The following is a 24557-nucleotide window of genomic DNA, read 5'->3' on the forward strand; positions in this document are numbered from 1 at the left end:
GGACATCTACCAAAGCAAAAAACAAATGTAAAAAAAAATCTGTTTGGCTAGGGGGAGTGATTGTAATATTGCTTAAAGGTCAACAATACAAATGCCCAATTCCTTTAAATAACAACATTGGGGGATGGCCTGAACCTGCCTCTGAAGGGGTACATCTGTGTGATTTATAGAACCTGCTACATCAAACTGATATTTACAAATGGCAGCTTTTTTTCTGTTAGTTAATGAAGCAGCTGGGGATTCCCTTTATCTAAACCAGACCCTTATCTGATCAAAGTCTGCTATAGATGATTAGGGAGAAACCCACCCAAAAAAATGACATGAGGACACAGCAGAAGAAAGGAAGTCCTGATTCACCTATATAGATCTTTGGTTAGTCCTCATTTAGAATATTGTGTCCAGTTCTGGAGACCTTACTTGCAAAAATATAGTATTACAATAAAACTAGTCCAGAGACCTTAGTGATTACATGATCAAAAATCATGGATCCCAATCTCTTCATAATCTCCATAGCCGAACGAACATTCCTAGTGGATGTAATATAGTGGAAGTGAAAATGTGTATGGCGATCAAGGGGTTAAACCATCTGTACGGTATATATCTGCTGATTAAAGAAGTTGTAAAGTCCCAGCATATTCTCTTAAGTTATAACATCAGCACTGTAATAGGAATACATACTAGAGTTGTTGTTTTATAATATAATCAAACTTACTTGAAAAAATTCCCTTTTACTAGTTAGTGCTACCTTTTGTCTGTCCATCGCTTTCACCAACTTTCTGGATTCCCAGTGTGCTTTGCATCTCTTACCCAACTACTTTATGTAATGCAATCTCGATTTCTCAAAATTACATATCCCCTCATGTATTGCGACGGAACCCGGAAGACGGAAGCCGGCATCGGCCGCAGAACACAGCGCGGCTCGAGGGACAAGGTAAGTAAATGCTATGCAGCTTTCCCGAGTGTAGCTCGGGGTTAGTGCTTATGGTATGGAAAAGTAACCCCGAGCTACACCCGGGAATACCGCCAGGGAGGTTAAGAACTGTACAGTTGCACAAGAGTCTATTTTCCACTAATGTGATAAAACATAGATTATTCCAGTTGGGTCAAGATAGCATAGCAGTAAAGTTGCAGAATGTTGAACAGGATTTATCTATTGCCCTGCCTGGATGGATCCCAGAATATATCTACTTTTAGTCAAGCTTCTAACTCCCTAGGGCACTGAAACCTATGTGTTGGAGTTCTGTCTCTGCCTATGGCAGTTGGCGGAACTACCAGGGTCACAAAGGTCGCAGCAGCGACCGGGCCCAGGAGTTCTGCCACTTAGAGGGGGCCCAGGACAGGAGGACGGGTCCCAGAGGTGGCTCTTTAATTAGGCAAGCTAAGCGGCTGCAGCGCCCTAACTTACCTAATGTACAAGAGAGGTCAGCAGGGATGACGCGCCGAGGTGGTACCGGGAAATGCGCATCTGACTGCGGGTTCAGATCGCTCCCCCCGGCCGCCACTTCACTGAGACATGGCTCCGTCTCCAACCCAGCAGCAAGAGCAGGAGGGGAGAGAGAGAGCCGACACACAGAGCAGAGGGAACTCCCACGCTCCCCCGCCGAGGCTGCACTCCACATTGCCCTGCAGAGAACGGGACGATGGAACTACCGCCGAGCAGGCACTGACAGGGGAGGAAGTGGAGGACGCCGTGGCTGTGAGAAGCCACACTTTGCTCGCTCGCTCTCCCTCCTGGCTGTTTCTCTTTGCTCGTTCGCTCTCCCTCCTGGCTGTCTCTCTTTGCTCGCTCTCCCTCCTGGCTGTCTCTCTTTGCTCGCTCTCTCCTGGCTGTCTCTCTTCGCTCGCTCTCTCTCTCTCCTGGCTGTCGCTCTTCGCTCGCTCGCTCTCTCTCCTGGCTGCCGCTCTTCGCTCGCCTTCCCTCTCTCTCCTGGCTGTCTCTCTTTGCTCTCTTTCCTGGCTGTATATCCTTGCTCTCTCCTGGCTTTCTCTCTTCAGTCTCTGGTGCTCTCTCCTGGCTGTATTTCCTCGCCCTCCCTCCTGGCTGTCTCTCTTTGGTCGCCCTCCCTCCTGGCTGTCTCTCTTTGCTCGCCCTCCCTCCTGGCTGTCTCTCTTTGCTCGCCCTCTCTCCTGGCTGCCTCTGATTGCTCGCCCTCCCTCCTGGCTGTCTCTCTTTGCTCGCTCTCCTTCCTGGCTGTCTCTCTTCGCTCCTGCCTGTATATTCTGCAAAAAAAATAAAATGCTACACACTGCTAGAGCATTGGGGTTTTGCTTTAAGAAAAGGTGGCAACCCTAATCGGCTCACCTCCCGGGTGAAAGGGGACCAGGGCTGGATCTAGCAAAAAGCTGAGGGTGCCGGGAAGGGGGGGGAGTTTTGACCGCTGCAGGCTGTAAAATCCATGCATTGGCCCTGGGCCCCTCCGCTGTACATCCGCCTCGCTCTACCATCACTTATCGCAGTTAAATTAAAAACTTTTCATTATGGGTGTAAGTGGGGCCTCACATTTGAGTTTTGCCTAAGGCCTCACAAACTCTTGAGCCGCCTCTGCCGGGCCCCTAGTAACCGCTGATTACCAGGATATTTAATATCCCGGTAACCCCTAATATCAGTTTGTTTGTTTTTTTGTCTAAATTTTTTTTTTAAACAATGTACCTAATTTTTTTCCTCTGGGGGGGGCCCCTTCATGGATTCTTGCACCGGGGCCCTGAGGTCACTAGTTACGCCACTGGCCTATGGGCTTCTTCTCTCTGCATCTGCTGATAACCAGATAAGCCAGATAAGCCAGATAACCTTTCACAATTTCTTGCCATATTAAAGATCAGTATGAGTCATGTTTTGTTTTGGTGCATTATGATTATGTCCTGATATAGCCTCTGTTGTGCCTGTTCGCCTTGTATACAGTCCATGTACCCATTGCACTCCTGACCGCACGTCCAACAAAGTATCCTGGGTGCTCAGTAGTCGACGGATGGCCACCGTCAAAGTAATGCAGAAAAGAAATAGACACCGGCACTCCAATAATAAATCGATTACGTCTATTTATTGACGTACATCAACACACTAAGTGTGTTATTTTGCTTTTGATGTACGTCAATAAATAGACGTAATCAATTTATTATTGGCGTGCCGGTGTCTATTTCTGTTCGCCTTGTATGTTGCGTGTTTGTTCACCCTGAGATTCCAATCCATCTAAATTGTTGCCTCTGCATTGAGATTCATTTATTTTTCGCTATTATCTGCCTACGCCTGTTTTTCGTGCTTTTGTGTTATGCCATTTGTGTGTTGTTATTAATATTTTTGCTTCACAATAGTATCCCCTTTGATCTGATAGTATTTACTTTGACTTTACAGCAGCTTTGTGCCTCATGTCTTACTGTCTTTTTCTTCTTTTTTTTACTCACCCCACCTTTTTTGCAGTGTGTAAATTAGTATTTTACCATGTCTTGCACACTGCAAGTCTATTACAGGCAGGGCTCATGGTGGTAGGCATTTCCTGATTATGCATATGGAGAGCAAGGAGCAGAGAGCAGGGCTCAGGAGGGCAAGACTTAGAAGGGCAGGGCTCAAGCAAATAGGTGCGAGTGGGCAGGATTAAAACAAGATATGATTAATTAAATGTGTTAAAATCATGCTAATGTCACCTCCGTGATTTCAAAGACTACAGAGGGGTGTCTAATGAAATCATTTAAGGTGGAAAAACACTGTGCAAGTTTCAGCCGGTTCTTGAGGAACCACACAGTGGGTGCCGTGGTCGGCACCCTTTTAGCTACCATCCCTCGATGAGCTGATTGAAGGAGCTGGTCAGAAAATCTTCGATGAGAAAATCTGCCAATGAGCTGTCGGGTCTGTTCGGGTATTCTGACAGTGGCCAGAGGCTGCTGTTAGAAAACAAAAGAAACAGCCGGAAATCCCCGATCAGCATACTCGTAGTGTTGATGAGGGATTTTTTTTTTGTTCAGCCCGCATATGGCCAGCCTTAGTAACACATAACTGGAAATAAAGGGTGTAACATAATGGAGGATGTTATATTGCATAAAGGATAACTAAGGGGTCTATTCACGAAGCAGCCAAAGGACCTAGCCGTAGCTTCGGCCGATCCCTTGGCAAGCTTCAGCCCCGGGACCCCTTCGGTTCAGTAGAACTGAATGGCTTCTGTATTTTCTATTCTGACACAGAGCCGTGTCAGAATAGAAAAAAATTAAATAAAATGTTGGCCATAGGAATGCATTGCTAGATTCCTATTGGCTATTTCAATTTGCAATAGCCAATAGCAAACTAGCATTGCACCCGCCCTGTGCTGCAGTTCTCAATCAGGTTCACCACTACTGATTGACAGCAGCAGATGGTGGGTACAATAGCTAGTTTGCTATTGGCTATTGCAAATTGAAATAGCCAATAGGAATCTAGCAATGCATTCCTATAGCCAAAAAATGTTTTCTCTATTCTTACACGGCTCCGTGTCAGAATAAAGAAAGCAGTGTTTCTCTCCTTGGCGGCCGGGAGCGGGAGACTCCCGGAGCGCCCGGCAAAGTTTATTATTTTCTCTTTTTTTTGACGGCAGCAGAACCGCCGACCAATAGAAAACAGTTGGGCGGAGCTAGCTGTCACTGCCACAGATTTATCAGGAGCACACAGACCTCCTAAAACAGAGCAGGTAGTTGCCACACAGTGGAGCAAAGTGCTGCTAGTTACACAGGGAGAGCCACAATCTCTCAGTGTAATCTGCAGGATTGAGCCTGCCACTTTGACAGCTCAGTCCTATACAGTGCAGGACACGGCTAGGCAATGCAGAGGCAGAAGTGGCTCCCACCTCATCTGTGCCTCCACAACATGGTCCCCAAAGTTTGAGCTCTTGTTAAACATTTAAATTTATGATAGAACCTCCTCTTCAGTTACCAGTGTAGTTTAATGGAGTTTTGCTACTATATAACAATAATATGTCATTCCCATGTACTAAGCAGCATAAAACATTCCTACTACATTCTGGGAAGCAAGTGAAACACATTAGCCATGAAACTGAATGACTTTTGGTTAAGCTAAGGTTGTCAGTAGTTTTCTGCTGTATGTCACGTTTGTGTTTCCTCTTGAGCACAAATGTTGTTTTCAAATGTCTGCAGAAAGCAGAAATAAACACTTTTATCTTGCGAATCCCAATTTATAACAAGCAAAAGAACAAAGCTGACCATATAAAGTGATAATAAATACAGTAATTACAAAACCTTTGGGCTGTCACTGTAATCCATTGTTATAAAGTGATATACGATGCTCGGCAAACAAGATGCCCTGGCTGAGTTATTGACCAAACAATCTAGAGAAAACACTGAAGACAGACAAAAAGGATGGTTAATGGAAAACTAATTATGTTTATCATACATTTTGCCTTTGCAGCAGAAGGTTCCTGTTGCAAATACGTGTGTGCAGGATAAGACAGAAAAATAGTGTTCCTTGCGAAATTATTGTCAGATGTCTACAATGATTTGACTTCCTTTCATTATTCTATATTAAATTACAAAGATTATGTAAAAGACCATTACATTGTGTGATAACTGTGATGTACCTATTTCTTTTGGAAATGGCAAAAGCCACATACATTTTTGTGACTTGTGTAAAATGCAACCACTAATTAATATTATTAAAAAATATTAGTAATGGTAGAAAAAAATACCCAATAACTTAGTCATTTCCTCAGCACCCCCATGTAGGCCTCTTGTTACCCACAAATCTCAGAAATATTCAGGTTTTCTTTAGTGTTACTGGAACTGCAGTGTGGCTGAGTGGCAGCAGCTCATGGTTGCATAGCATGCTTGCAAATTATGAATTTGCCTATTGCAGCACTGGGTGTTCCTCAATCCCAGTTACTTTTCAGATGTTTCCTCCAGAGTAATCTTTCTTCATCCATTTGATGGCCCCTGATAATGTAACTCCTGTGCATGTCCACTGAAGTTACATCACCTGGATACCTGGCTCTATTCTTGACATCTTACATATGCCGGAAGTGGTCTGGGAGCATACAATATACTGTGCATGCACCACATATAGTGTACACACAAAAATAAATTGGTAGGAAAAAGTGGAAGGAATGTTTTGTCAAAAAGTGATATGCAAAATCTCCTCTGGCATAAAGCTTTAACTCCTAGAATTGTTTTTGTTGAGAGAGATTGTACCTAATCTGTAAAGGTCTGGGAGCTCTGGACACATAACTTAGTAAGAGTGCTGGCTGTCACTTTAAACAAACTGTTGGCTACATTGGTTAATATATAAAAAGTGAAGTAAATTTACTAGCTTACAAGTCTCTATCTATAACTAAAATTTCAGTTTAGTTGATTGACATTTCAAGCAACAGCATGTCCCTCATTCAGCTTATTGCACAGAGTTATGGAAACCTAGAACAAGAACGTATTTCTATGATCACAATACAAAGGGCTCCGCGAGACCTGTCTTATCTAATATATGTTGGTTTATTTGTATGTATCTAATTTTATTTCTGAAAAAGGAAACTTGTCGGGTTTCCAAAGATGCCTGCTACTGTAAAATAGTCAGTCAATGTGTTTTAAAATAATAGAATAATTTAATAAAGCAGTGAGGTGCTGAAATTGTGTGCAAAGTGCAGAAACACATACAGTAATAGCTAATATGGCATTATATTTTTTCCTCAGTTAAATACAATAAGCTTAAATCCTATTGGTTGCTATGGCTGCACTTTGCACAAACCATTTTACTTTGCAGTATTTATAGTAGCTCTTTGCTGTCCAAAACATTTGCAATTACAAAACCTATTTTATTTTTATGTTGTTAAAGCAGACCTTAACTACAAGAATAAAAAAGGACAAAAAACAATTACAAGTAATTCATTATTTAATGGGTCCATTATCATTAAAGCCTACATCAAATTTCTGAAAATGTATGATTTGCTGAGAAACAGGTCTCTGGTTTCTGGCCACATAGAAAAGGCCAATCAGAATCTCTGCCTGAACAGTTATCTTCCCCCTCAGCAGATGCATGTAACTCATGCTATGGCATTGCTCATGTAACTAACAACCTGAAAGAGTCCCAGGTATGGGTTGGCTATAATGAGGTAAATTTTATGAGTTTAGACATGCTTTATATTAGAGATGCACAGATACCAGTTCAGACACCAGTGTCGATACTTGACATTTTCACGAGAACTACCAGGGTTGCAACTGTTGCAGCTGGGACCTGACTCTAGCATTCCACCACTGTCCTGAAATGATTAGTCTGTATTGTTTTAGATAAAATGTCACACAACAATAAAAAAAAGGTATCAGTAATTGGTATCTGTGAAGACGAGTATTGGTATTTGTACTTGGTCTGGATAAATGGTATTGGTGCTTCCCTAATATATATATATATATATATATATAGAATGAACTTGATCAGCAACGATACTTTGGTATGTTGTGCAATTCAGACGTTGTTCCACACTAATTAAAGGGCCCAAATCATGCCAGGAAAACATGCCCCAAACCATAACACTGCCCCCACCAGCTTGAAGGGTTGTACTCATGCATGTGGGGTGCATGCTTTCATGCTGTTTCCGCCAAATTCTCACTCTGCCATCTGCATGATGCAACTGGAAACGTGACTCATCGGACCACATGACTTTTTTCCAATGCTCGACTGTCCAATCCTTGTGTTCCTGTGCAAATTGGAGATGTTTTCTCTTGTTAGCTGCCGACAGCAAAGGAGTTCGAACAGGCCTTCGGCTTCCACATCCCATACGATTGTCACGCCTGTATGGATAATGGTCACGTGGATCACAGCTGCGGAGGCTTCTCAGGTCTGGTACCCTGGTTTCACTCTCTATGTGAACTGAGAGTTAGGGTACCTTGCATCACAGCCTCAGGTTTAGTAACAGAGTGGCAAGGGTTAAAGTTAAGTGTGCTATTGGACGAGCAATGGATAACTTCAATGGTCAATGATTTAGCAGGATCTAGAAGGTTATCTACAACAGTAGCAGTGAACCGTCCTCCAGTATTGTAGTTAAGCTTGCAGTATATACTCAGAGACAGTTTGAATGTTTATGGTGTGCAACTGCACTAAGAGTACTTGCGCTTTGGAGCATAAGCCGGAATGGGAGTAGCGAGGGGTCCTTGGTGGTGCCCGGGTAGTTTTGATAAGCTGGAGGAACAGTCTGTAGTTTGGAGGGTCCCAGGAGACAGCAGGCGTTCTGACTCAATATTGGAACGCCATGCTGTCTCGTCTGGGCGTTTAAATAGGGCTCAGAAGTGAAGGAGGAGCCGAGGCACGCATTGGTGCACTTCCGCGTTCCACGGTGGAACGCACGCGGTCCCGAAACCCGGAAGTGACGAGCGTGCGCTCCACCCTGGAACTCAATCGGCCCAACGAAGGAGCGGCTGGCTGCCGCATCCTCCCTCCTCACTGGCTGGTGACGGCGGCGGCCGTGACAACGATGTAGTGTACGGCAAACAGTGCATTCAGAGATCATTTGAGAGGATCCCTGATTAAGATCTGCAGTAATTTGATGCACTGTTGCCCTTCTGTTGTCTTGTACCAGTCTTGCCACTCTCCGTTCTGCCCTAACATTGATTAGTCGCTGACGGCCACAATTCGCACGTTCAGACCCAGATTTTCTTCTGACAGTCCAGTCTTTAAACACTTTAACAACAGCTGCTCTTGAACATTTAACGATTTCTGCTGTTTTGCTGATACTCGCTCCATGGCTCTGAGCACCAACAATCATCCCACAATAAAAGGCTGTTAAATCGCGTTGTTTACCCATATCTTCAGAAAAAATCACTTCTACAGTCATGGTAAACAACCTGTTTCCCTATTTATAATTGTCTGGCCCTCTAGCAACTTCAGCGCGAAATTATAGCTAATTTGCCTACAAATGTCATGTAGTGATAATAATCTGGCCACTCAGTGTATGTATAAAACAAATCATACATTAAAACAGGGATGCACAAACCCCAGGAGCCCCATAGCCAATGTTCCTTAAAAATGACAGCTGCCTTCTAACGTTTGAGTTTTTCTCTAGTCTAGTCTTGGAGCTGGAGAAGTATCTGTACGTGTACTGAATATGGTACTTGGTATCTGTGCATCCCTATTTTATATATATATGATCTCATATATATGATCTCTGTTTTCTTTTAGTAGTTAAAGTAGTATTGAAGGCTAGGCATTCTCTGCATTAAGGTAAAAAAAAAGCTCAACGTCCGATCCGTTTAAACAAAACGCATGCTAAAGAACAGGATCTCGGATCATATAGCTGACATAACAGCCCGAGACCTAAGATCACCTATAGTTAGGCATTTTGTTAACATACACAATGGACAAACCGACAGACTGCGCTTCTTTGTACTGGACAAAGAAGCGCTGTACTGGACACCATAAACACAGACGGGGGGTGATTGGGATAGACATCTTTTACAGAGAGAGTGTAGGTGGATTCACCAGACGGAGTCCTATGAAGCACCTGGGCTTAATGACACTATCAACTTTAGTTGTTACCTCTAAACCATCCGCTCGTCAAACATAATGCTTTTTCATCATGTATTCATGATGTTAAAATTTAGATCTTAGCTATGGCCATGATTTGACGGATCGGACATTCGGTCTAATATTGACCCAGAGCTTTCCACTTGTTTATACAGATTTTTATTTTATTATTTTTTGTTTGCCTATATAGGCGTTGGTATGTATTAATTTATTTTGAATATGACTGCTATGGTGGTTTTGGATCAATTTCTCTGGCTGGTGAACTCGACCCCTTCCTCACACAGGGCTTGGCGAACAAATTGCCTGGGAGCTAAGTGGCGTAAAAAATTTGGATTTGAACTGTTTGGGATATATTGAGTGCTTGATTTTTTGAAATACTTGTTGTCTCCCTTCCTTTTTAGACCCTTTTTTAGTATTTAAAAACTCTTTTTCCTTTTCTGTCAGTTTTTTTAAACTGTTCCCTTTTTTTTTTTTATAGGGTCTGGAACTCACTGCCACAGGCGGTGATTTCAGCAAATAATGTGGAATTGTTCAAGAAACTTTTGGACGATTTCTTAAGGGACCGTAATATACAGGGGTACGGGTACTCCTAGAATGAGATCCTAATAGGTTGGACTTGATGGACTAATGTCTTTATTCAACCTCAAATACTATGTAACTATGTAAATACTTTCTAGTTACTTTATGAATACTTTTAAAATACATTTTTTTTTTTTTTACACCACTAATTGCACCCTGTTCTTTGAATAGGGTACTAACGACTCCTGTCAAAATAACATGATTACTTTTGTTTAACCATCTTCCCAGGAATCGTTTACTATTTTTTGTAGGTGTTTTGTTGTGGGACGGTTTCTCCAGCCAGAGTGCTCCTTTAAGGTGTCCTCTAGAGTTCCCTTCTGATTGTTCGCTGGATGCACTTTACTTACCGGTGCACTAACGAACATTGTCAGAACTAATATAGTTTTCTGACGTTCTGATTACCTTTTGTCCGTTGTTTGATGCCAGTCAGACATAGCCATGAGAAAAGATATTTACATTGTTACAAATATGTGTTTAAAAAGAGCCAGTATTGAGCAGCGGCTCGGAAATCATACTAATGAAGAACCTGAATCTTATTAATGTTTTCGTTAAGAAGCTATTTAAATCACCTGTACCTGATGAATACCACACGCCCCTCTGAGGAAGCCCCGTTTGCTTGGGGAAACGCGTCAGTGATAGCGTGTTACCTGCCTCTCTGATGACCCATCGCCTTATCGTTACGTCTGTCGGACTAAGGAACCCCTGCTACACTTGATTGCAGTGAGCGAGGCTCGCATATACAGCACAGCAATAACACTCAGCAATAGCACATAGTACCGGCTTTTGATTTGGGATCGAGTGGAGCCGACTTATGCTTACTTTTCTGTCTGCAGTGAAGCCTGCGACTGAGTGCCGCTCTGGACACACTACCCTTGGAGTACCATCCGTCCCTGTGCCAACGTGCGGCCGCACCTATAAGGGAAACCTTTGGGCCGTCTCTCACACATGAGGTTAGAGGTGCAGCCTTTCGGGTGATGTATGCTCCAGGATCAATTATGAGAAAAGCTGTGTAATCCTTCAAATTTATAACAAACAGCTACCAGGATCACAATTTACTATTACAACTACTCTGACTGGGATACTATCCTGACATTCATTACGGGATCACGGGTGGACTTTTCTCTTTCTCTGTGGCCAGACGTGAGTAACCTACCATTTGGGCCATCTTAGGGAGGCTGTGTTTCTGTTTTAAATAATTTTAAATGTCATGTATGAGGTGATTTATCTTTATACTGTTTGATGTAATAAAATATGTTTTGTTATCTTGTACACTATTGAATTACTTGCTCACTGGATTGCTCCGCTAATGGGATTTCTATATTAAGGGGATTGTGCTTTTCGTATAAAAACCCAAACTTCATGGTTGTGGGGGAGGGTACTGAGGTCAGAGGAGTAATATGCTCGATCAGTAAATCTGTTGGGAGCAGTGGAGCGAGCTGGGGCATGGCTTGCCACATGCTGTTTGAGTCTCTGGATGCACACAGCTAGGTGCAGACACAGCCGGGAAAGTGAACACATGGGTGTCTCCTCAGCAGCCGACTAGCCGATGGAGACATCCCCAAACAGGCATGTGAGCTAGCCATTTGGGGACCAGCTAAAGAACGAGAAAAAAAAGGAAAATTTTAAAAAATAAGAAAAATTAATTAATGTAAGTGTGGGCAAAACAAAGGTTTAATATCCCATTAACTTCTATTTTGTATAGTACATGTATCATTCTAGCTAGGACCTCTGTGGCCTAATTACAAAGTCTGAAGAAAATAGCAGCAATCAGTTTCATGTAAAATGTTGATAGGCAAAGCCTGAACAAACAATGTTTGCCTCAGAGATTCTGTTTTTTTTTTCTGTTCAATAGTTTTTTATTGTTGCAAATAAACAGAGATTTACACAAACAAATTTTTGGTGTAAAAAAATGGTTGTACAATAACATGGAGTAAGAACGGATCAAATACTTGAAGTACATTTGACGTTAGTAACAGTTCTTGGAGAGATAATTAACAGAAGGATTTACATATGTTTGATATGAAGATTCTGTTTTGTCATTCAGTGAGCTTATCTGGATACTTACAAGTGCTTTAAGAATTAAAGTGTATTTCCACTTCTGCAGCCACATTAGTACAGTTGTATAACACCTATTTTATATGTTCCCATTCACATATCATAACTTAAACAAATATTTAAACGTTGCTGCTCTTAAAGAAGTCTCAGCCTAACTCCTTCATTATATGTTTCTTTTTATCCCATGCTTCTATGTGCAGTAGAAAAAGAGATACAGACTTTGACAGCTCAGTCCTCTTCATTCATGACCATGCTCTGCAAAGGAGATTGACTCATGATTACCAGCTCTTATCTCACTGTCCCTGCACTTTCCAGACACAAGTGAGGTCCCAAGAATACGGGGGGGGGAGGGCATACTATCACAGAAATCAGCATAGGCATTAGAACCGAAAAGAGAGCCTTGTTTTGTGTTGGGAATGGGCAGAGATAGTAATATAAGAGCTGACAATCAAGAAGTTATCTCATTTGCAGATCATGGTCAGGAATGAAGAGGAGTGAACTGTCAAAGTCTGCAACTTTTTTCTACTGCACACAGAAGCATGGGGTGAAAAATAACATATACTGTGGAAGTTAGGTGACTGAGCTGTAAAAAATAATACAAGGTGGGACTTTTTCTTTAAGTTCTTTTTACTTGCTTTAAAATCTTACCTAGCTTCCCCCTCTGTAATCTTAAGGAGGTGGACGGGGGCAGTTATGATTACTTTAATTAACACGGTCTGTACTGTCCTGGCAGATCTTATTATTAGTTATACACTAGATTTGAACACTGTCTGTCCTAAAAAAGGGTTAAAGACTTAGAAGAATTGTATGTTAATGAGAGGAAGCTCAGTATGTCCCTCAGTTTATCGAGCTACTTCTTTCAAAGCCTGGAATCTGCGCAAAGGCCTTCATGAAAAGAACATACCAAAGGTAAGAAGTATGTTTTTACCAATTCTTTTGTAGGTATGATGTGTGAATGGGAAAATATAACATATAGTAGTGTTTTCTCAAATCTGACTGCAGAAGTAGAAATACACTTTGAAGTAAGCTGACACTGGGTATCCTTACTTACTTATAATAATGCACTGCAAAGAAGTAAAAAGGGCCCTAAAGGAAAATTTCGATCAAGAGACCAAAAGGATTAGGAACAGTGGTAAAAGAGCAGGCTAAAATTCAAATGTGTGCACATGTTTGTTGGAGTTAGAGGCATGGACAGTTGTATACAGTACATACTGAATATGTTTTTCCCTAGTATTGATCGAATCAGAATAGCTGATTAATATATTTTTGACATACCCTAGTTTTTCCCATACAGATTTGTTAAAGTATATGTTACCCCAAAATTATAGTTTTCATGTACATGTCAGCTATTCTGTGACTATGTTTGTACTGATTTCAGTTTTTATTCATCCGTTTTCTGACAAATACCTGGTGATCCTGCTAGTCCCCCTTCTGTTGCAAACAGACCACACAAAGCATGGAAGCACATCTGAGCTGGTGTGGTCAGTTGTGTAGATGGGCTTCCTTCTTGGAGATACAGGACACCATGTAAACACATAGCATACCTGTATCTCCCATAGTCAATATTGCCAGCCACTCCTCCTGCCCAGCTCATGCGAGGGGGTGTGGCATATAGGTGTGTGTCCGGCCACAGTTGCTCATAAGTAGTACAACAACAGAGTTGAGTATAGCCAGCCACACCCCCTACTCAGTCCCTGCTGTTTTGATGGACAGCGGGGCACCTGATGGGAGCCATTGTACCAATACAAGAGGATTATGTTGGGGCAGGAATGGCTGTACTCAACTTTGCTGCTCTACAAGTTATGAGCAGCTGCAGCCAGCCATACCCCCCACCCAGTTCTGTTGTGTTGATACAACCGCTTATACCAGTAGACTTGCTGTTGGCCAACAAAGCAGACACTAAGTGGGGTGTGGTTGGCAGCAGCTGCTCATAGCTAGTGCAGCAGAAGAGTGGTCAATGTAACATAAAACATGGCCAAACCACTACTGGGCATGCCCCCTGCTATGAAAGAAGAACCCAGAGGGATGCTGTGCACTCACTTGACTGCAAAATAAAATCTAAATAAAAGGTACCTAACAATTATTATTTAGAATAGAAATGTGGTTATAGTTACCAAATACTATTTGCTGATTTCCTATGGTTTTACTGAGTGCTTTGTTCACAAATACTTTAAATTGTTAGAGAAGGGTATGGTGGTCTCCTGAATCTCATTGTACTTATAGTACAGTATGTGGTTATTCTAAGTAAAAATATCAAACAGCGGAATTCTCTAATAATTAATGAAGGACCCTGTTTAGCAATATTTTAGAAAGGCGACAACTTTTTTGCTGATTAGAGGGTCACTATGGCTGTAATAGCCACATGTGATATGAGCTGTGATCTGTGTGTGGACAATATTTTTCTGTATGCCATATTTGCATAGGTTTGAACTTGGACAAAGGTTTGCTCCCATCATTTATCAAGGGCTTTCTCTATCTGCAGAATGAGTATAAACACTATAAGGGTTAATTTACTACAAGGGTAGATACTGTTCACATAGCAAATACATGCTCACTGAGTTTAGCAAATAAAGTGTAGCTTTGCTCACTCCAGTCATCCAGTAATGTTCAAGAAAAGAACTTTCATGTTCACTTTAAATGCCCAGATGTGTGCTAGAAAAAAAAAATGTATTTCCCTCAGATGATTGGATAGTCAAAGTCAATACAGCTTTACTATATGTAAACTCTCACTTTGCTAATAAACAGCCTCTACTTATTGAGTAGATCAACCCAGTTAATTGACCATATTTAGTTAATTTAAAAAAATAATAATGTACAAAAAAACATTTTTACAAAGGTTTTTTTTCAGAATTCACAGCTCAGCTTTGTTGTCAATATGTAGATTTGCATTTTAAAGTCTACACATGTAAAAGGTGAATAGGAATTGCACTTACTTGATCTTATTTTTTCAGCATCCAATGAGTGCCTCATTGAAAACCCTGCATTTGTCATCTACTCCTCTGTTGTATCCTTCTATGTCCCCTTTATTGTCACACTCCTGGTATATGTCCAGATTTATATAGTTCTGCAAAAGCGAAGAAAGAGGGTAAACACCAAGCGCAACAGTCGTGGAGTGGAGACGAATGCCATCAAGGTAAATGATTTATACAGATAAAATATATACAATATTATTCTGTAACATACAGTAAATACATTGCATGTCATAGTATAATAAAATAAGTTGTTACCCTAATTTCTAATTCCGAGCCTGGAGGATGTGAATACCTCCTTTTGTCTGGCTTATGACAGTTTTTTGGTGGCTGTGCTAATAGTCATGCTACTGTTGGTATACTGTAGCTTTCAGAATCATATTACCTAGTATGCCTCACTGCTACATCAAAGTAGGGGTACCAAAATACCCATCACCCAGATACTCAAAATTATTGCTGCTAAGACATGAAGTTATCATGGTGCCATCATCTATAACTTCAGACATCTCTGTTACTCTCACACTATTGTTGGTTAGATATCACAACGAGCACTGGTAGTACCTGCAAATACTTTGGGAGTTTAAACCTTGAATCTTTTTTAAGTTAGGTGATTTGCAGAAGAGCCAGGTATAGCACTGTGAGAATTTGGTTAATTTAGGGGGAAGTGTCATATCAGATGGTTTTGAATACAGAAGGATCTCCACAACTCTTTTGAGGTGGAAGCCCAGGCAAAAATGAAAATCACTCTGTGATTATTGTTATTGTTCAAAACCACATTGATATAATCATAACGTTCACAATCCTTTGCTATTATAGAGTTAGTATCTGTTGATTCAACTAGTTCTCTGTTCACCATGTGACTTGTAGTGTTGGGTCGACAATGCTATGTATTTAGCATCAAAATGGAGAATGCATTAGTATTGTCAGGACCCAGAAAATGTTTCTTTCTGAAGAAAGCTCAGGCAATACCCATCCCATTGTAAATTGTCCCTCTGCACTTTGTCTTTTGGGAGCAATTAGAGACATCTTGTCCTTGGCCTTTTTTAGGTCCCTATAAAAGTCTACATTTATCACCTGCAGAGGATAGGACATTGCTGGAGGGTTTGCACTTGTGTGACTGCAGGCGAAGCTGGAAAACAGGCATTTAGGGAGGGATTTTTTAAAATTCTTAATTAACTAAGAAGAAAATAGAGTACAAGCAATGCAAAACAAGATAAAAAAAGGAGAATTAGACTTCCATAACACAATGTCCAGTACAATAAGACAAAAGTAACAGATATCATAAACTCAAACTCAGAGTATGTTGTGAGTAATAGAAGAAAAACATAGCAACAATGGCAGAAGTATGTCGGTGGGCGGATCCCATGTACATCGTACGCAAATCAATCAAGACCGCAGCATTTCATAAACAAAGGAAAGGACCCCTGTGAAGTAGTCAAGACAAAAAGGTGAAAAGAGGGAAAAAAGGGAAGCAAGTCAAAGCATGGGGCAATTAAATTAGTATAAGCCAAGTGAGAAGATAGTAAGCAAAAGGGAAAAGATCCAATAAGAAGGGAATCTGGGCCATCTCCTCCAACTCCCTAGACTGAAGGAAAAATGACAACGCCCTTAGTCTATCTGTGGGAACCATAACACAGCAAAGTATTCAGTCCAAGTGACAGCTGGTAAAGGGGATCTACAGGGTCACCTAATGGGCCATTAGCTGAGTGTAGTTCTCAAAGTATCAGAAATAAATCTAAGCATCCCAGGTTGAAGAGAACTTATCCTCTGTGTTTCACAGGGAGGCAGTCATACCCTCCATGACCTACATAGTATACACCTTAGAGAGCCACATTCCAACAGTAGGAGGATTAAGGCCCTTCCAGAGCAGTGGGATTCCTGCCCTGGCAGCATTCAAAAGGTGATGGGTAAGTGAATACTTGTATTTGGCGAGGACATATGCAATGAACAGGCTGCTGGGTTGTTTCTGAGATCTACCATGGTCAATTGTTCCACAGTGGTCAGAACCTGGTCCCAGAGGCACCTCAACTTTGGACAGGACCAAAAAATGTGTAGCATCGTACCTGAATACGAAGCACATCTCCAAGATCGATCCGAGATGGAGGGGATCATTTTATGCAAAAGCCATGATATTCTGTACAACAGTGAGACTATCTTAGGATTTTAAACACAATGAATGAAGATTGTGACTAGGGATAAGAAAGTGACTGGGGTGTATTTTCCATATTGTCTTTCCATTTAATTTAATTAAGGCAGGAAGGATTTTTTTGTAACTTTTGATAGAATATGTAAGAGTCATGACTGCTTACCAAATTTTTATTGCTAACAACAGGGAGGCAAAGAAACCAGCTAATAACCCACTGTAGTCATTGATTTAACTCCATGTTCCATTAATTAAAACATTTTTAGGCTTCTCTTTTGGGCATATTAATTTCTGAGTAAGTTAATTTGTTGGATACCTTTGAAGCTTCTTTTGCAACCCTGTTCAAGCTGAAAAAAAACCTGTTGCCAAGTCTTCCAGCATCTAGATTGAATTATCAGTTCAAGATTGATGCCTGCATTTACCATTTTCATTGTGATGAGTTTATGATGTTTCAACCTAAATTTTAAATGTTAACATAAATAAAATAATTTCCCAAAATAAATGTAATATACATCATAGATTATAATTAATTTAAACTTTACATGAGATGATGAACATTAATGTTTTTGATATAACAGACATGTATGTTTACATCTTTCAGTCAGATTTCTATTACTGTCTGTGTCCTTTTTGAAGATATTGGGGTTAATTTACTAAAGGCAAATAGGCTATTCACTTTGCATGGAAATTTGCACATTGAAGGGTATGTTTCCCTGAGCAAGGGGAATTAAAAAAAAAAACAGTATTTTTGCTTGCACATGATTTCACCTAATTCACTAAGCTAAGAGAAGCTTCCAATAGCAGTGACAGAAAGTGGTGGGAGATCTCTCCAAAGGTGACAGGCTAACAGTAGATTTTAAGTAATGTGTGAGATGCGTATTGCTGTCTATGTCTTCCTATTCTGGTGACACTTCTTCTCTTGTCTTGTCTATTGCTTGTCCTGGTGTCACAGGAACAGAAAACAAGGGAACATCTCCTCAATGGCTATTTCCAACTGTACCCTTAACTAAAAAAATGTTTTGACTGTAGTTGGGCTTATTGAGCATTGGGTGTGCTTATTATTACCCACACACATTGTCCAGTGTGTCAACGTCTTTGTAAATTGTCAGTGATTATTTCTTTAAAAATAAATAAAATAACTAAATACAATAAAATAAATTAACCAGTCCTATTTTTTGAGTTGCATCCATAGTGTAATGATTTAGAACACCTCTTATGAACCCAAATATTTTTATTCCTCTTTATTTTAGCTTATATCTGTTTAGGGTTTAATCACCTCCATAACTAACCCTACTAGTAATCTATAAAAATATTGATAGCCATCCTAAATTGTTTTAAATTGAACCCTCTATCTTTTTGCGTTTTATAAAGCAGAAAGTCATATTACAAAATATAACTGCACTAAATTCTTCACAATAAGAAGAATACCTTTGAAAGGTTGTATCTGCATGTAAGATGATGTCATCAGGAACACAGTGTGATGATGTCACCACAATGGATGGACTATACCGCTAGTGATTTTTGCAAAGGAGGAATGATTAATTTTTTTATTGAGTTGCTTAGGAAAAATGCTTTAATACTCTTTATTTAGGGAGGTGTATATAGGGTAGTTTAGTTTATTTAATTTAGTGTTCTTTGCAGTTGTGTTTTTTCTTACCTTTTTTTGTATTTGTTATTTGTATACTGTTACTGCCAGCCAGCCGAAGTATATGCTGGACTGAGACGAAGACACAACTGAAGCAGGGAGAACGGTCTGCCAAGCACAAAAAAGGGGGGAAAAAGTGTGGTCCCCCAAAAATTCCCAACCAGGCCCTTAATCTGAGCACTGGCAGGGCAGGAAAGGGGGGACAAGCGAGTGCTCCCCCACCCCATACCAGGCCAAATGCCCTTGGGGACGCCTGGAAAAGCACCTTGTCCTCATGCCGATGGGGACAAGGGTCTCTTCCCCACAACCCTGATCCAGTGGTTGTGGGGTCTTCGGCAGGGGGCTTATTCGCATCGGGGTAACCCTTTCTTAAAGGAGGCACCCAGATGCTGCCACCATTGTGAATGAGTAAGAGGTACTTATACCCCTACTCATTCACTAAGGGGTTAACAAAAATGTATATAAAAAGACCAGACTTTTAGAAAAAAATCCTGTAATTGAAAAAAAAAGTATTTGACAATTCCTTTAATTAAAAAGCCAAAAAATTCCCAAAAATGATCCAACAAGGTAATCCAAGATTAATTACATTGTCCAGCAATATCCACACCGCCGCCGACTCATAAAAATAAAAAAGATTCTGACACACGCTGGCCCGACCACACGAGATGAACTCCCGCCGCAAAATAAAATTCTGACAGGTGGTGGCCGAATGTAAACAAATGGGAGAAGTCAACCGTGACATCATGGCTGGCTCCTCCCATTTATTGTCATACAATGACAGGCCACTGTCCTCTTGTAACGCTACACAGATAAAGTTATGGTATCTCAACTTATGCAGCATGGGGTATTAACTCATACAGCCATCTAGTGGTGCATGTGGGGGTTTACACGTGCAAGGGGAGAACTGTGCAGCAACTTTAATGGCAACAGGAAATACTAACACATTCAGTATTGAGTAAGTATATACAGGCAACAGTTCAGTGACAGCATCTATTGTGGCAGCAAGCAACACTGACACAACGGCTATACTAGGTATGTGAAGTTGTTGAGGTTTAGCACAATAGTTGGTATTGAGTATTCAGTATTGAGTAAGTATATACAGGCAACAGTTCAGTGATGCTGACATAGGTAATTACTGATACAGTAGTTATAGGGTACTTGCGGTTGGTAATTGTCAGCAGCAAGGAGTCAGTAGCTGAGGATGCGTGATTCAGCCGACCACTGCCAGGGGAGGCGGCAGCAGTAGTGAGCAGGAGCTCCATTGTAATTCCCCACAGGGAGATGCCTGTATGTTCGCTCTCACAGTGTCTAAGGCTGTGAGTTCCTGGTAACTGCAGGAGGTGATTGTTCAGCATTCACCCTTCCATAGTAAGACGCCAAACAATCATAACCGCCACGGCTTTAAGCAGCCAGCTGACGTGCGGGCTGAGGAGTCGGATGATGAGCTGGGCATGTCTGGTTACGGTGGGTGGCGCTGGAGCGACCCGAGGTAAGCCTGGTATACCTCTGCCCGCTTGTGCCCCCTTTCCTGCCCTGCCAGGCCAGTGCTCAGATTAAGGGTCTGGTTGAAAATTTTAGGGGGACCCCATGTTTTGTTTGCCATTTTTGGGTGGTGGGGTTCCTCCTTTCACCCCAGACCCTAAGAGTCTTACATGACTTTGGGGGGGAAACCCCACACAGTTTTTTCTTATTTTTAACTCGGGAGGTCCCTCCTAACATTCCTACCAGACCTAAAGGGTCTGGTAGGAATTGGGAGGGGGGCTCCATGCTAGTTTTAATTTTTTTTCTTTTGTTTACATTTTTTTATTCTGCTAACTACCTCCAAGGTGGCGAGCAGAATAACCAAGCTGAATAACTTTCGGCTATTCACTCACTGCTGTTTAGCCCCTATGAGAATAGGGATGATAATCAGAGACTGAACCACCGTACGCTCGCCTCAGCCGATGCAGATGTTGGATCAGCTGAGGTGAACATGTAAGATTTCTATTACTGTCTGTGTCCTTTTTGAAGATATTGGGGTTAATTTACTAAAGGCAAATAGGCTATTCACTTTGCATGGAAATTTGCACATTGAAGGGTATGTTTCCCTGAGCAAGGGGAATTAAAAAAAAAAACAGTATTTTTGCTTGCACATGATTTCACCTAATTCACTAAGCTAAGAGAAGCTTCCAATAGCAGTGACAGAAAGTGGTGGGAGATCTCTCCAAAGGTGACAGGCTAACAGTAGATTTTAAGTAATGTGTGAGATGCGTATTGCTGTCTATGTCTTCCTATTCTGGTGACACTTCTTCTCTTGTCTTGTCTATTGCTTGTCCTGGTGTCACAGGAACAGAAAACAAGGGAACATCTCCTCAATGGCTATTTCCAACTGTACCCTTAACTAAAAAAATGTTTTGACTGTAGTTGGGCTTATTGAGCATTGGGTGTGCTTATTATTACCCACACACATTGTCCAGTGTGTCAACGTCTTTGTAAATTGTCAGTGATTATTTCTTTAAAAATAAATAAAATAACTAAATACAATAAAATAAATTAACCAGTCCTATTTTTTGAGTTGCATCCATAGTGTAATGATTTAGAACACCTCTTATGAACCCAAATATTTTTATTCCTCTTTATTTTAGCTTATATCTGTTTAGGGTTTAATCACCTCCATAACTAACCCTACTAGTAATCTATAAAAATATTGATAGCCATCCTAAATTGTTTTAAATTGAACCCTCTATCTTTTTGCGTTTTATAAAGCAGAAAGTCATATTACAAAATATAACTGCACTAAATTCTTCACAATAAGAAGAATACCTTTGAAAGGTTGTATCTGCATGTAAGATGATGTCATCAGGAACACAGTGTGATGATGTCACCACAATGGATGGACTATACCGCTAGTGATTTTTGCAAAGGAGGAATGATTAATTTTTTTATTGAGTTGCTTAGGAAAAATGCTTTAATACTCTTTATTTAGGGAGGTGTATATAGGGTAGTTTAGTTTATTTAATTTAGTGTTCTTTGCAGTTGTGTTTTTTCTTACCTTTTTTTGTATTTGTTATTTGTATACTGTTACTGCCAGCCAGCCGAAGTATATGCTGGACTGAGACGAAGACACAACTGAAGCAGGGAGAACGGTCTGCCAAGCACAAAAAAGGGGGGAAAAAGTGTGGTCCCCCAAAAATTCCCAACCAGGCCCTTAATCTGAGCACTGGCAGGGCAGGAAAGGGGGGACAAGCGAGTGCTCCCCCACCCCATACCAGGCCAAATGCCCTTGGGGACGCCTGGAAAAGCACCTTGTCCTCATGCCGATGGGGACAAGGGTCTCTTCCCCACAACCCTGATCCAGTGGTTGTGGGGTCTTCGGCAGGGGGCTTATTCGCATCGGGGTAACCCTTTCTTAAAGGAGGCACCCAGATGCTGCCACCATTGTGAATGAGTAAGAGGTACTTATACCCCTACTCATTCACTAAGGGGTTAACAAAAATGTATATAAAAAGACCAGACTTTTAGAAAAAAATCCTGTAATTGAAAAAAAAAGTATTTGACAATTCCTTTAATTAAAAAGCCAAAAAATTCCCAAAAATGATCCAACAAGGTAATCCAAGATTAATTACATTGTCCAGCAATATCCACACCGCCGCCGACTCATAAAAATAAAAAAGATTCTGACACACGCTGGCCCGACCACACGAGATGAACTCCCGCCGCAAAATAAAATTCTGACAGGTGGTGGCCGAATGTAAACAAATGGGAGAAGTCAACCGTGACATCATGGCTGGCTCCTCCCATTTATTGTCATACAATGACAGGCCACTGTCCTCTTGTAACGCTACACAGATAAAGTTATGGTATCTCAACTTATGCAGCATGGGGTATTAACTCATACAGCCATCTAGTGGTGCATGTGGGGGTTTACACGTGCAAGGGGAGAACTGTGCAGCAACTTTAATGGCAACAGGAAATACTAACACATTCAGTATTGAGTAAGTATATACAGGCAACAGTTCAGTGACAGCATCTATTGTGGCAGCAAGCAACACTGACACAACGGCTATACTAGGTATGTGAAGTTGTTGAGGTTTAGCACAATAGTTGGTATTGAGTATTCAGTATTGAGTAAGTATATACAGGCAACAGTTCAGTGATGCTGACAGAGGTAACTACTGATACAGTAGTTATAGGGTACTTGCGGTTGGTAATTGTCAGCAGCAAGGAGTCAGTAGCTGAGGATGCGTGATTCAGCCGACCACTGCCAGGGGAGGCGGCAGCAGTAGTGAGCAGGAGCTCCATTGTAATTCCCCACAGGGAGATGCCTGTATGTTCGCTCTCACAGTGTCTAAGGCTGTGAGTTCCTGGTAACTGCAGGAGGTGATTGTTCAGCATTCACCCTTCCATAGTAAGACGCCAAACAATCATAACCGCCACGGCTTTAAGCAGCCAGCTGACGTGCGGGCTGAGGAGTCGGATGATGAGCTGGGCATGTCTGGTTACGGTGGGTGGCGCTGGAGCGACCCGAGGTAAGCCTGGTATACCTCTGCCCGCTTGTGCCCCCTTTCCTGCCCTGCCAGGCCAGTGCTCAGATTAAGGGTCTGGTTGAAAATTTTAGGGGGACCCCATGTTTTGTTTGCCATTTTTGGGTGGTGGGGTTCCTCCTTTCACCCCAGACCCTAAGAGTCTTACATGACTTTGGGGGGGAAACCCCACACAGTTTTTTCTTATTTTTAACTCGGGAGGTCCCTCCTAACATTCCTACCAGACCTAAAGGGTCTGGTAGGAATTGGGAGGGGGGCTCCATGCTAGTTTTAATTTTTTTTCTTTTGTTTACATTTTTTTATTCTGCTAACTACCTCCAAGGTGGCGAGCAGAATAACCAAGCTGAATAACTTTCGGCTATTCACTCACTGCTGTTTAGCCCCTATGAGAATAGGGATGATAATCAGAGACTGAACCACCGTACGCTCGCCTCAGCCGATGCAGATGTTGGATCAGCTGAGGTGAACATGTTCTTCATTTTGGCTCAGCCGAACCAAAGTGAAGAGAAGGATGCTGAAGGCATCCGATTTATGGCTGTTTTCAGCTGTACAGGGCTGAAGTGAATAACAAAACAGCGTGTGGCTCCCTTTGCTTTGGGTTGGTTATTTACCCGACTGCCTTAGGCAGCTTAGTGAATAAACCCCTAAATATCATCCAGTTTGGGTTGTCATCTACTTCATGCACTGAACTGCAATGTGTACATAGACAGCTAGCTATGTCAGAAGGAGAGTCAATCAGCAATTATTTTCTTTAATGTAAAGGGATTATACAAAGCTTCCAGAATTTGTTTTCTGCCTTTAGAATTCTCTAAAAACAAATATTGCCTTTTCCCTGAAATAACAAAGGCAGACATTCCTACACAATTTACTAACCAACCACATTCTTTGTACAACCATAAGAGGGAGCTCATATTGATTGAGCAGTGTACCTTTTGTTTAAAGTGTCACTGTTTCATGAACTAGTAGTGTGTGACTTACCATTAATAATACAGTTTGTACACCCACAAAACAATTGTGTATGTAAGTACATGTGTCTCAATAGACTTCAAACTGGGTGATATTTAAGGCAATAATAATAATTTAGCTGCACAAAAAAGTTCTCATAGAACCACTTTGGAAGTCAATCAAATGCTGATCCTTTCACTTCCAGCATTAAATGTTTTGT

The 24557-nt window shown here is 41.4% G+C and overlaps 1 protein-coding gene across 3 annotated transcripts in view; it reads left to right on the top strand.

Annotated features, from left to right (window-relative positions):
* The window catches only part of DRD2 (dopamine receptor D2), a 107331-nt gene that overhangs the window by 67191 nt on the left and 15583 nt on the right, over positions 1-24557 (top strand). For all 3 annotated transcript variants that reach the window (XM_018569106.1, XM_018569105.1, XM_018569104.1), the window contains exon 4: positions 15064-15245. In XM_018569106.1, the coding sequence (XP_018424608.1) occupies positions 15064-15245 (182 nt within the window). The remainder of the gene's footprint in view (positions 1-15063; positions 15246-24557) is intronic.

The sequence above is a fragment of the Nanorana parkeri genome, unplaced genomic scaffold, assembly GCF_000935625.1.
Source record: "Nanorana parkeri isolate BGI_ZX_2015 unplaced genomic scaffold, ASM93562v1 scaffold1288, whole genome shotgun sequence".
NCBI lineage: Eukaryota > Metazoa > Chordata > Amphibia > Anura > Dicroglossidae > Nanorana > Nanorana parkeri.